General features: G+C 42.9%; 1 protein-coding gene across 7 annotated transcripts in view; it reads right to left on the bottom strand.

The window, feature by feature from the left end:
• Nucleotides 1-14,202, bottom strand: part of RALGAPA2 (Ral GTPase activating protein catalytic subunit alpha 2) — a 322,744-nt gene that overhangs the window by 119,937 nt on the left and 188,605 nt on the right. For all 7 annotated transcript variants that reach the window (XR_013398579.1, XR_013398580.1, XM_015149541.3 and 4 more), the window contains 3 exon segments: nucleotides 12,317-12,500; nucleotides 3,844-4,615; nucleotides 2,613-2,684 (listed from right to left, as the gene is read on the bottom strand). Coding sequence is in view for 5 of the 7 variants with exons in the window: in XM_015149541.3 (XP_015005027.1) it covers nucleotides 2,613-2,684; nucleotides 3,844-4,615; nucleotides 12,317-12,500 (1,028 nt within the window). In the remaining 2 variants the exon portion in view is untranslated.

The raw sequence follows: 14,202 nt of genomic DNA, 5'->3' as shown, positions 1-14,202 counted from the left end.
GAAATGTTCTAAATGAAAGTTGACAGACAAGGTATTTTGTTACCTGCTACCTGACCAAAATACAGGGCAGTCTAGATTTCTCAAAGCTGAGGAGTACCAGACTTATTTCTAGTTTCTTCAAAAAGAATCTTCAAAACACCCTTCACCTTAAAATGATACCCATTTGATGTCGAAGACACTAAATCCAGGAGTTGGAGTTTTAAGTGAAGGTTGATCAAGGCGCAGGGAGGGGACTGCCACTCAGCTATTCAAAGCCGTATTTCGCTGCAACAGTACCCCAGGGAGCTAATTCAATTGTACCTCATGCAACTAAAGTGCATTAACACTCAACAAATTGACCGCAATTACATGAAACCAAGTATTCACTTAATACTAAGAAGCCTGGAATAATTCAGCATATGCTTAAAAAGCTGAGTGTGGAACCCAAATGACTGCTTATTTAATACCGAAGGAAGGAGGGAGAGGATGGTGAATCCCTGAGTTCTTCAGAATAAATCCCTTACAGAATTTCCATAGAAAAGTTGATCTATGTTCCTCTAGAGAAAAGGAATCACAAGAATAATCAGGAAATGGAATACAGTGAAGGGCAAGGTGAGAAATGGCAGCTTCAGGTTTTTCATTTCTAATGACTTTAAAAAATTATTCAAATTCAAATCTTTTACTGTTTCACCTGATAAGTCAGGAAACAAAGACATTTAAAATGGCAATGGTGCTGCAGGCTTCTGGACTGAGAATGGCTCCTTTATCCAGGTAAAATTACAAATGAATATTTTAATTCTGTGTTTTTAAAAAAATGTCTGTATATTTCTTGATACTGAAATATTTATCACTCTCCAGAGAAGAGTAAGGCCACCTAGGAAAAAAGGCCCTCATATCCCCTTCTGCAGAGGGAATCAGGTTTGGAACAGCCATCCTGTCACATTCCCAAGACTTGGAAACATACACGAAACAGTTCATACCTCAACATGTGTGTAAATATGAGATGCAATAAGAGGTCCTGAGTGACCTGGGAGACAGGTGGGAAAGTAGAAGGGTGAAGAAGAGAAAAGAAAAAAAGAAAAAAAAAACTTATGCCCTTCTGATTCCCATAAAATGGTCAATACAAACAAATCCATCTTAATACCACATGCTTCTGAAGGATGGTAACAATACACAGCTGTAAGTTTAATATTATTTTATCTACTCAGTCCTTAGTGACATCACCAAAAGACCTTTCTGAAATATAATCTTCCAAGTGTTTAAAAGAAAATTCCAACTGGACTTTGATAGTTGGGTTTACATCCAATTCAAGAATTCAAAACACCAAAGAAGAAATACAGTTGTCAAGGTGATATGCAAATAATATTGACATGAACCAAGAGTTTGCTTGACAATAAAATTTAAGCATGTGTCACTTTGAGTTTTGATCAAAACTTTAAAATAAACAATAACACCATCACAAAGCCACTGAAACACACACGATGGCGAAAATATTCATTCAGCAGGCTATAACTCATCACTGTAAGTGCAAGCAGGAGAAGCTCACGACTTAGAAGAGAAGTGTGAGAGTGGATGAATGAAGGATTTAATGAATACAATAAAGAGCTCTAGTAATTTTCTGAAATTCTAGGATATGACTTTGGTCAAGATAAAGCAGGACTCTGTTATTTCCTTTCTTCCTTCTTACTTCTCAGCCAGCAACTGCACCACCCTTTAAAAACATATAGCTCAAAACGGATTTAAAAATTTATGAGTTAACGAGTAGTAAGAAAAATGTAATGAATAAAATATAGTGTGAAGAGTTGAAAAATAAACTTGAGGAAAACAACCTGAATTTTTAATTTGAGAGCTCAGAGAATATCAGAATATTCCTAAGCGGAATAAAAGGGGAATGAAGTTGTTGTTGTTTTTTTTTTTTTTTTAAAGAGGTTTTTTTAAAAACTAAAGATTAAGGAGGCAGCTTATTCTCTTCAAAACTTTGAAACATCTGTTATGTACCAAGTACTATACTTATTCTTGACTTAGATGATTTTGGAAACACACATTCCCCAAATCAAACACTTTTCATGGTTGTGAGCTCATCTATAGAAATGCTTCTGAGATAGTATAGAACAGGGGTGGATCTGAGAGTCTGGCCAGCTTTGGAGAATGAGGCTTATTAACAGAGAGTTATTAATTACAACACACTGGTTTTAACCTTTCCAACACTATGAAGCCACAAGTACAGAATGTTAGCGCCTTGGTACACAGCATGGATTTTGAAGTCAGACTCACTTGGCTTTAGATAACATGGTATGAGCAACCATGGGCTGTTTAACCTAGGTAAACTTTTTCTTCATCATAAAGAGGTGGTTGCAGAGATCAAATGAGAATTCTGGCAGCCACAAAGAAAGACAATCAAAAGTACAGATTAGGTGGGAGTGGTGACCTCTTTTTAGTGTACCAAACATGAAAGTTTATTCCTTATAGTAAAAAACACCAAAGGTATGGCATGCGCAAATGTCACCAGATGCTAGGTTACAGAACTATCCTTGGATGTCTCAGTAAGTGTATTCATTCCTGCAGTTGTATCTGTTATCCAAGAATACCCAGAGACAAACAGGAAAAAAGTGATTTGATATACTTTCACATACCACTGGCGGGAGTCCAAATTTTTTAGCTCTCTCAATAATTTTGAATTTTTCTTCAACAGATGAAAATTCTTCCTATAAAGAAAAAAGGATGGAAGAAAAACCATGTGATTACAGAACCATTTTGCCGCTTTTCAATCAGTAATTTAATAAAAATACCTATCACCCATCCTCTACCACCTCACTCACAAAATATTTGTGATAGAAACCTACAGAATAAACTCCATTCTCCTTAAGACATGCAAAGGTATAAAAATTCCACCGGCATCCCATTACTACCCAGTGACACAGATGGCTCTTTGGTGAGTGTTGTGACTTATATGCATGTGACTGTGTGACTGTGTCTGTTTCCAGTGTCAGCTCTGCTGTGAATCCCTTTTCCCCACCTCTGTTCTTAAAAACTCCACTCCACTATCAGGGTCCAGCTCAATTCCGCCCCTTTCCACAAAGTCTTCTCCATTGCTCTGTACTTCCCATTGGATTTAATCATTACTCATGAACTCCTGGGTCATTCTATCCTTTATCAGAGTTGTATTAGGTCTATCTCCCACATCAGACCTAAGGTTAGACTGTGGCTTATTCACCTTTGTAGTTCATTTGCTTCCTGCATGAAGGCAGAAACAATAATGGACAAAGCAATAAGTAAAACACACACCCTCAGCCAAGTGCAGTGGCTCACACCTATAATCCCAACACTTTGGGAGGCCAAGGCGGGTGACTCATGAGGTCAGGAGTTCGAGACCAGCCTGGCCAACATGGTGAAACTCCGTTTCTACTAAAAATACAAAAAATTAGCCGGGCATGGTGGCAGGCGCCTGTAATCCCAGCTACTCAGGAGGCTGAGGCAGAAGAATTGCTTGAACCTGGGAGGCGGAGGTTGCAGTGAGCCAAGACCACGCCACAGCACTCCAGCCCGGGCAACAGAGCAAGACTCTGTCTCAAAAAACAAAAAACAAACAAACAACAACCACCACCACCGCCCTCGCCCCCCACAATGTTTGATATCCTTTAAAATATCCAACATGTTTGGAATTCAGTCTGCACACCAGTACAGCATAATTTCACTTCTAGCTTTAATTTAGTAGCAGAAAATAAGCTGCAAATGTTAAAATAAAGAAAAATCTCCACTCTTCTCTCTTCTCCAATCTTTTCTTCTTCCCCAACCACAAACTGATAAAAAAATACAAGTACATGAAAATAATAAAATAACTGGAGGTCTAGCATGGATTGTTACCTTCTGTCCCAAGAATTCATTCCCAAGTCATCAAGCAATAACCTGCAGAAATAAAAGGGTCCTTGGGGCTCCACTGGGGAGGGCTGCCCTTGGCTGGTGACTTTCATTGCAGAATCGAAGTTATGACTCTGGATATACTCATCCTCCTGAGCATTTTGGCGCAAAATGACCTCGATAATTTCCTTCTCTTGGTCATAGTTCATGCCACATGGGGGTAGGGAAGGTTCATTTAGATTTAGCTGTGATGGTAAAAGGCATTCAGGACTTGTATGGCCAATGTTTTCAAGTAATTTGTCAAGAACATCATCCCCCTCCTCAACTTGAGAAGAGTCTTTCTGAGGTCCAAATGTGTCATGATGCCAGCTTGAAACCAGAAATGAAGGATTTCTTCCATTGGGTGCTAAGCAGCCTTCCAAAGGTCCATATAAAACCTTACCATCCCAAGAGTACTTCCCTGAGATATCCCTCACAATTACTCTCACATCAGAGAGACAGCCCACTGGTGATCCTCCTGCCAGTCCTTCTGTGGGTGTCTGAAGGTAGGAGATGAGGGTGCTATCGTTAAATACAAACAGCTGCAGGTTTGGGCTTCTGAACACCTCAGAGGACAGCTCAGAGCCTTCCACATGGGCATTGTCGTGGTTCTCACTGACAAGGCTGTGCAGTATGGCAGGGCCCCCACTGAGGGGGTAGTGCCCCAGGTGGTTCACCAGGTGGGCCATCACCATTCGAGCAGTCAAGGGGATCAACTCCAAACTTCTTCTCTTCTTCTCTGTAAACAGCAGTAAAGAAACATAAAGAGTCAGTGGTGAATGAAGATTAAAACTCAACTCCTTTTTTGGGGAGGGGGGGCAGGGGGCAGTTCCAATATGGTATATTACAGGCTTTTAGTGTGCCTCAGCCACTTAGAAATAGTAACATAGTGCAAAAAGATCAACTCTCTGAGCTTTAATTCAAGAAGGAAAATGGGAATTCACTGGAATCATGAAGGATGTTCCAGATCTCAGGGAGGACAATGCAGGCAAACAGCCCCTGTGATGGCATCCAGCTGATGTGAGTGAAGCCCCAGTACCTGAGAAAGAGTCTCCCTCTGTAATTTACCTTTCCACTGGGGAACCAAGCAACCCAGGCCAAGGCAGAGAATGACGTTTCTCCCAAGCCCCAGAGCTATCTTGGGGACAGGCTTGGAGGTGCTGAGAGGAAAAGACACCAGAAAAAGCTGCAGGCATTTCCTAGATCCGGAACTGAGAGATTGGAGCACTCGCTCTGGAGTGGGGTAGGGACTTCCACAGCCAGAACTGCGGAAAGTGCCTCAGCAGCAGGCACTGGAATTGTGCTCCTCTCAACTGCAGGCTTGGGGTGGGAGGAGAGAGCTGCTACAGCTGAAGTTTCTCCTGGGCAATGAGACTTGCAGCCAGGGCCAGCTTGGCAACATAGAATCAGTCTGCATGTGTCATTGCTGAGTGCACCAGACTGCTCCCCTGAGATCATGGTGCAGCAGGGCCCTCTCTGTTCCACTCCCAGGCAGGACTCCAGGCAGTAAGGGCAAACGCTTTCCTAGACTGGCGGCCTGAGCCGCCCCAACCTTCCTGTGCACACATCATGGTACAGTACGGCTCTCTCCACTCCGTGCCTAGGCAGATCTCCAGGCATTCAGAGCACCTGCTTGCCTGGACCAGCAGCCTGAGCCATGCTTCCCTTCCTGGACATAGATTGTGGTGCAACAGGGCCCTTTGCGCTCCGCACCCAAGCAGATCTCCAGGCATTCAAAGCACCTGCTCACCTGGACTGGTAGTGTAAGCTGCTTCACCCTTTATGTAGAGATCCTGGAGTAGGGGGACCCTCTCTGCTTCATGCTCAGGAAGGTCTCTAGGCACTGAGAGCTCCTGCTTGCCTGGTTCAGCAGCCTGAGTCTCTCCATCCCTCCTCTGCTGAGATCCTGGTGCAGGGGAACTCTCTCCACTCCACACCAAGACAGATCTCCAGGTATTCGGCACATTTCCTGGCCCAGATTGGCGGCCTGAGCTGCCCCACCCTTCCTGTATGGTACAGTGGAGCCCATTCCACTCCATGCCCAGGCAGATCTCCAAGCATTCAGAGCACCCACTCACCTGAATCAGCAGACTGAGCCAGCTTGCCCTTCCTGTGCAGAGACCATGGTGAAGTGGGGTCCTCTCCACCCATGCCCAGGCATATCTCCAGGTAGTTGCAGTGCCTGCTTATTTGGGTTACCAGCCTGAGCCACCCCACCTTTCTTGTGCAGAGATTGTAGTATAGCAGAGCCCTTTGAACTCCAAGCCCAGGCAGACTTACAGATACCTGGAGCACCCAAACCCACTCTCCTGATCAGGAGTTCAGGTGCCCCTCTGCCTGTGCAGAGAACTGGGAGCCAAGGAGATTTCCCAGCTCCATGCCTAGGCACATCACTGGGCACCTGATGGCCACCCACTGGATTCTCCCTCAGCACTGCTACTTGTGCCCAACACCAGGGGAGCTGTAAATGAGCCTGTCCAGTCTGGCTCAATCCATCTTGCCCCCTGCCCACCCAGAGCTAAGCAGGGAGCTCAGACCACTGTGCACTCCATGGATCACCCCATTGCCTGAGGCAATAGAGAGCTTCTCCTGGTAAACAAGGATCAAGTATATATCTGGCCACATCACCCACAGCCAGCTTTTACACATAAACACCATCTACTGGCTTATAGGTCAAATTGCACAGCCCAATATAAAACCTGCCGACAGAAGTCCATAGGGCTATAGAAGCAAATCCAGAAGATGGCAGATTGGAGGCAGTGTTAGCGTGCCTCTCCCACTGGGAAGGACAGAATAGTGTGTAGAGATTTACACTGTGAACTTTTTTCCAAGGAGCAATACAGGAACTCAACAGGAAAACTGCAAGAATCCACAGACCCTTTGAAAGAAGCAGAAGGCTGAAGTCTACTCCAAGAGACAGGTGAAAAACTATAAATCCTCAGAGTGTGAGTGGGAGAGACTACCTTCAGAATACACATCCCCACACAGGAATCTGAAAATCCAGGTCATGGGAGAAGGCCTTAACCCTACCCAGAGCTGGAACTGCTTAAGGGAGTGATGAGAAACATAAAAGTAGAAGTAGCAGCAGCAAATGCCTTGCAGGCATTCCCAGTCTCCAGCATAAACTGAGGGAAGCCACACCTGAATATATCTCACAGGGGACCTTGGGGAAGCCGGTCAACTAGCTCAGAAAGGGGTTGCAGGGTGAAAGGTGCTCCTAACTGAATTTCATGATATAATCTCGAGCAGGGATGAACTCCTTTGACCAGAACCGGCAGGGGCGGGGGGTAAGGGGGGACAGGGAAGTGCATTGCAGACACATCTGCATCATGGGCAGATAGGAGGGGCATGGCTAGAAAGCCAGGTGGGAAAGCTTATGGCCTGGGACAGATCTGGGTTCTGTGTGCAGACTGCCTGGATCTAAACCTGGTGCTGCTAGTAAGAACACTGAGGGAGTGAGATCGGCCTTGCCAACTGCATGGGAGCTGGGCAAGGCTTACTGCTGCCTGCTACACTCCACTCCCATTGTGAACTCTTCTGTGCAGCAGAGGCAGTTATACTACCTCTGGAACATTACCCCACTGCCTGAGAACCACCCCTGACCCTCAAAGGAACCATGGCTGGCCCCACTCAAGGAGAGTCAGAACACAGATCTGCTCAACCCTATCCCCACCTGTTGGTATGTATCCCTGCACCCACCCCGGTAGCTTAGGTAGCTTAACACAAAGGACACAAACTTGTAGGAGCTTTACAGCCCTGCCCATTGCCTCAGAAACCAGATTACTTCCCCTAGGCAATTTAGGGCTAGCTCAAATCCCACAGCTAGTACTGCAGCTGGTGCTCTCTTGCAAGCACCACGTCATGGCTGGAACTAGCTGATGCAGCCCACTACAGCATCTACAGGTGGAATAACACTGTGCCCAGGAAGGAGAAAATGGCTAAATGACCTTAGCTATCACCAATGCCCATAATACGCTAGCCATCAGAGGTCCTGAGCCTATCCAGGTGAAAGTTAACCACAATTAAAACCAGCATTCAAGAAAGCCAGCACACTAAGCTTATCTATAACCAAGGAATCTCACAGAGTCTACGTCACTCCCCTGCCACCTCTATCACAGCTGGAGTACCCACTGCTGGGAGACTTGAAGAAAGGTCACATCACCGGATGATCATTTGCAGACATTTCCCAGCACCAGCCTGGAGAGTGGCAACCCCACTGGGTGGCTAGACCCAGAAGAGCAATAGCAATCACTGTAGTCTGGCTATCAAGACCTCCTATTTCTAGGGGAAGGGGGAGAGCACCACATCAAGGGAACACCCCAAGGGACAAAAGAATTTGGACAGCAGGGCTTGAGTCCCACATCTTTCTGCAGCAGAGACACAATTGCAGCGCTGGGTGCAACATGGAAAGTCTGAACCTCTACCCCAACAGGAAGGCAGCCTGCATGCTCGTGAAGGCTCGTGGAGAAAGGGTCCTTGTTCTCCACTTTGTCAACCACCATAGACACAACTGGAACTTATTCCATGGGAACTCAGCATGAATGCACCTATAGATAGCCCTCCTGGAACAATTCATGGTGACTGCATCCTCACAGACGCACTCTCCGAGTTTAGGCTTGCAAAAGAGGCAGAATCATAATTCCTTTCCACATGGAACATCAACATCCCTCATCCCTACAGATGAAAAGAGGTGCCTGTCTGATGTGAACAGCCGAAACATTAGGACAGGAGTGAGGCTGGGAGGTGGGTAACTTTCTCGCCGCTGGCCTGACAGGAGAGCTGAGTTAGTTCCCACTCTTCACCCTGATAAAACTCAGTGCATCTAACTGAGAGATCCCCTAGCCACATTAATCAAGGCTGGGGCCTCAGCCCACCATTGTGTATTGTATCTAACCACGTGCTTTAGCTGCAACTGGTTTCTATCTAGAGATACTTCCCCTACTGGCCTGAAGCCTGGATCATCAAGAGAGTCAATAAAATACTGGGGAAAAATTAAATGAAAAAGTGCATACCATGGGGAAATGATATAAGCTTCAAGAGATCCTTGCCATTCCAATTCCACAGGAGACAATGAAATTGCCCACACCCCGAGTACGTAACTACTACAATCAGCATCTGAGAAACTTAGCATACAAAGACTCCATATAACCAAGAAACTCATATAGAATATTCACCTCTAAAAGCAGCAAAATCAAATTAGGCTATAATAAACTATAAACATTAAAGTCACATATTTAAGAGGAGGGGAAAGAGAAATTAAAAAATAAATACAGTCAAATCAAGAATAAATTCAAGAACAATTTGAAGAAACAGTCTACACAAATGAGAAGGAACCAGAAAATACAGGTAATATGATAAAACAAGGTTCAAAAGATCACACTAGCTTCCCAGCAATGGATCTAAACCAAGATGAAATCTTTGAAATACCAGATAAAGAATTTAGAAGGCTGATTATTAAGCTACTCAACAAGATACCAGAAAAAGGTGAAAAACAACATAAATTTTTTTTTTCCCCCTCGAGATGGAGTCTTGCTCTGTCGCCAGGCTAGAGTGCAGTGGCGTGATCTCGGCTCATTGCAACCTCCGCCTCCCAGGTTCAGGCAATTATCCTGCCTCAGCCTCCCAAGTAGCTGGGACTACAGGTACCTGCCACAATGCCCAGCTAATTTTTTGTATTTTTAGTAGAGATAAGGTTTCACCATGTTAGCCAGGATGGTCTGGATCTCCTGACCTCGTGATCCATCTGCCTCGGCCTCCCAAAGTGCTGGGATTACAGACGTGAGCCACCATGCCTGGCCACCTGACCAGAGATAGTTTTGTTATGGATGATGAAGTACGACATTGAGTGAAAAAAAATACCCTCAAATTTGAGCTCTTTCTTGCTTAACCTAAAATACCTACACTAACACCTTCATTTTTCCTTTTCACTTTCTATATGATGTATCCACTTAGCAAGGATGTGCATACCAATATGTTTTTAAGCATTTTGCCTATTTGCTTAGCTAATATGTCAGTGAATTGTAAAAACTCCTTTGTCAGAGAAGTTTAAGCAATTATTTTTAGTACTTTAGATCTTGGGAATGTTTGCATTAGCTCCTGATGTTTTTTGGAGAACAAATATTCAGGTAAAAGATAATTGTACATTGAAAGAAAAATGGTGCCAGAATTTAAATGTGTATTTTTAGGTTTTTCCTTTTTCAATAACCTATTTATCTTCTGCTATTTTTAAGTGGCAACTCATAATAAATGGTGAACCTATTTTAGGGATAGCCATGTTTTAGGAATATATTCATGTGGGATGAGTATAAATTGATGACTTTAGGAAAAAATAAATTTTATTATAAGACATATGAACTTACAGTAGGGAACAACAAAACGAATAGATTAAGAGTTGTTTCAATTACTTAATAAAAATAATTTATCATTGTGGGGGGAAAAGTAAAGCAGACATTGCAGTTAACAGACAGTAGAGCTCCAGAAATAAACAATTAAATGATTAAATAAATGGAGAACAAATCAAGAGAACAATGTGAAAATGAACCATGTATCAATCACCTCCAACACAACTCAAAACAAGAGTGTTAAGTCTACTCCACATCAAAAATCTCAGAGTCAATAATGTATTTTAGGAACTTGGTCATTAAATCTTAGGTTCAAATTCCACCTCCCTTACTTCTGACTTGTACACACCCCTGCGAATATCCCTTAACCTCAGTTTGCTCATCTACAAAATGGAGCTAAAATCAGGACTGCTAGATTTTAAGCCCTTGCTCATGACTGTCACCCCCGCCCCCTGTCTTTTTCATCCTCATCTCACCTTTCCCTTCCTGTCAGCTTGAACCTTGCTCCAGACTCTGTAGTGCTGCAAGCATACCTCTGGACCTTGGTCCTCCCTCACCTGGCCACTGCCTGCTGTGTCCTTCCTCCTTCCACCAAGGGCCTCACAAAAGGAGTCTGACTCAGGGATGTGATTGTTACTGCACAGGTCACCTGCTCATGTTATCTGGCTTGACCCACCACTCTGGTGAAAGTGCTCTGGCAAAACCTACCACCAAACACCTAGTTGGGAAATAAAACAGCTCCTGTTTCATTCTCACCTTCCCTAAGCTTTCTGAAGCAACTAGCCCTACTGACCTTTCTCAACTTCTTACCTTTCTTCCTTGACTTGCTAGAAATGACTCTTTCTTGGTCCTTTTTCTACTTCTCTGACTTTGCTTTCCTGCTGACATTCTTCACTCTGCTGTCCTTAAGGATGTTTTTGCCTACATGATTCTACTTTTGGGCCTAGGTTTTTAACTTGTGAAGTCCATAAAATTTTCATGGATGATCTAACACTTCACACCTACATCCCTTTCAATTTTTTTTTTTTTTAGATAGGGCCTCATTCTGTCGCTCAAGCTAGAGTGCAGTGGCACTGATCACAGCAGCCTTGACCTCACAGATTCAACAGGTCCTGTGCTCAACTGATCTGCTCTCCTTGGCCTCCCAAAGTGACAGGATTACAGGTGGGAGCCACCAGGCTCAGCCTTCTTCTAATTTTTAGTGTTGAGACAACTGCAGATTCACATGCAGTTGTAAGCAATAATACAGAGAGACCTCAAATACCCTTCATCTCAGAGTAACATCTTGCATATCTACAGGACAACATCACAGTCAGGAAATTGACATTGATAATAATCCATCTATATTATTCAGTGTTCACCAGTTTTACATGCATGCATTTGTGTGTGTGTGTGTGTGTGTGTGTGTGTGTGTGTGTTTGGTTCTATGCAATTTTATCATATGTATAGACAATATACCCACATTCTGACTCCCATTCCAAGGCCCAAAGCTGGGCTCTTATCATTCTGGGGAGAGGGGTGCTTAAGTAAGAAATACAGCAGGCTCTAAGTCCTGACAATCCCTATATACTCTAAAATGGACTCTCTGCTATGAGCAGAGCAAATCTAAAACTGTAGCAAGTACATTTCCATCTCTTTTTATGATGCTCTTCTAACTTGGAACAATCTACGAGCTCCTTTCAACACCTGTCCACCCTGCTAAGTCTGGCTTAAGTCCTTCTTCATGGAAAGCCCTCATGGTGCTACCAGTCCACAATGAGTCCTTCTGGACTTCACTGTGTGTTTTCCATTAGATGTAAAGCTCCTTGAGGATAGAAAATGAGCCTTTTTGTGAGTTCCAAGGATCTAAGACATACCTGTCTTGAATAATACAAAAACCATTTGAACTACTAAAATGGGAAAACAGCAGAGAAAAAAAAATAGAAAAAAAGAAGAAACAAGGAAGGCAGAATTTGCCATCACAGAGGACTCCAGGAACTAGGATTTCAACTTCAACAACTAGTTTAAAAAAAAAAAAAAAGTACAGCAAGCATGGCAAAAGGCTAAATCCTTCCTTTTCCTTCTCACAAGGTTTCATACTTGAAGGAATACTCACTCACCCTCTTCAACAGTCAGCAGGTTACCCAGTTCCGCTGATGAATGATACTGGACTGGCTCAGAGCTCTTCACATTTGCCAGTGGCAGGAAGGGGTCATAATCCGTGGATGACAAGTCAGCCAGGGTCAGTGTGTAGTGACTCTGTTGGGTGTACGTGCTTGAGCCACACACACAGCAGTGCAGAACCTGTGAAAACAGAGGCCATGTGCACCATGGATGCTACCCACCTCGTGTCCCCTGACAATCTGTCAAACTACTGTTGCACTTGACAGCTAGGACTCCTGCTTGGTCCTAGTTGGAAATGGAATGACCATTCTTAAATATATTCTTACTATTAGCAAATTTATTTTGCTCCTTTCATATCAATGCCAAGAAATATGTTCTCAAGGCAAAAGGAAAGTAAAAGTTAAAAAGTACTTATTCACATTCTGTGTGACTGCACATACCTAAGTCCCCCTCCTGTCCACCAAAGGTGGCACAGGTAGAAGGAACTAATCAGGGCATGAAGGGTAGTGGTGGGACAGGCCAACCATGGTGGAGGGTGGAATGAGCACAACAAGCAGAGACCATTAGTGCACGACATGAGTTTAAATTAGTATAACTCATGACACCATGAATTGTAAGGGCTAACTTAATACAATTTTAAAATTATTCTTATTTTGACAAGATTAGTTTCCTGAAAGTTCACTGGTAGTTTACAAACTGCAGTTGACTGAAAATCTATCTACTCATTTGAGCTTTTGTACACATACAAGCCATGCAAACACAAATCATCTTGAATATGCTAAAATGCATAAATGAGGTAATGATTGTACCAGATTTCCCTTTTTAATCATAACTTCAAGACCATAAACTCCAAACACTGATTTCTGTAAGAATCAAGGTAATACTTGAAAAACTAAGAAAACACCATTGGGTTAAATATATTTCTGTAAAGTAAATTCACTTTTAGATGACTAGCTTTGGTTTGCTGACATGGCAAGAGGCCTTGTGGTCAGGTACCCTTTGTAAATGGCTACAAAGTACCAAGAATTACAGTTGTCAGGGCAACCACTTGACTATGTCCTCTTCCTAGCAAAAAATGCAGTATAGGAAAATCCTTACGGCAGCTCTGTTATTCATTTAAAAATTAAGCTGCAATCACTGAGATAATTAATTTCTAGTAGCCAAAATGCAATAAATGTAGGAAGTGTACATTAAAACCACATGTTATGTGTAAACTAGCACAACTACTTTGGAAAATTATTTGGTGCTTACTAGTAAGGCAGAATATATGTATTCTAGCAACTTCACTCCTAGGTACACATCCAACAGAAATGCATATGTGTGTATACAAAAAAACAAAAAACAAACAAACAAAAAACCCAAAACAACAACCCTAAATATTCACATTTTATGGGTCCAAAACTCTAAACTATCCAAGTGTCTATGAACAGTAAAATAGATAAATGTATTGTGGTTTATTCTGTGTAATACTATCTATCACCAAGAGTGAAAAATCTGCAACTATTCACAACAGTTTGAATAAATCACTAAAAAATAATATTGAGCAAAAGATGTCAGACAAAAGAAGACATACTGTATGACTCAATTTGTATCAAGTTCAAAACAGGCAAAACTAATCTACTCTGTTACACAGGATAGAGGCTATCCCTGGACATGTGTACGGGGCCAGTGGCTAGGGGGAGGCACAGAGAAGGCTTCCAGGATGCCAGGAATGTTCTGTTTCCTGATCTGGGCTCTGATTTTACAAGCATGCTCACTTGGTAAAAATTCATCAAGCTTTCACTTACAGACTGGTGCAGTTTTCTGGAAGCATATTATACTTCAATAAAAAGTTTACTCTTAAAATACAAAACAAACAGTTCTTTAGTAAATTCATGAATTT

This window comes from Macaca mulatta, chromosome 10, assembly GCF_049350105.2.
Source record: "Macaca mulatta isolate MMU2019108-1 chromosome 10, T2T-MMU8v2.0, whole genome shotgun sequence".
NCBI lineage: Eukaryota > Metazoa > Chordata > Mammalia > Primates > Cercopithecidae > Macaca > Macaca mulatta.
The sequence above is the reverse complement of the archived record's forward strand: the minus strand, read 5'-3'. Positions and strand labels throughout refer to the sequence as shown.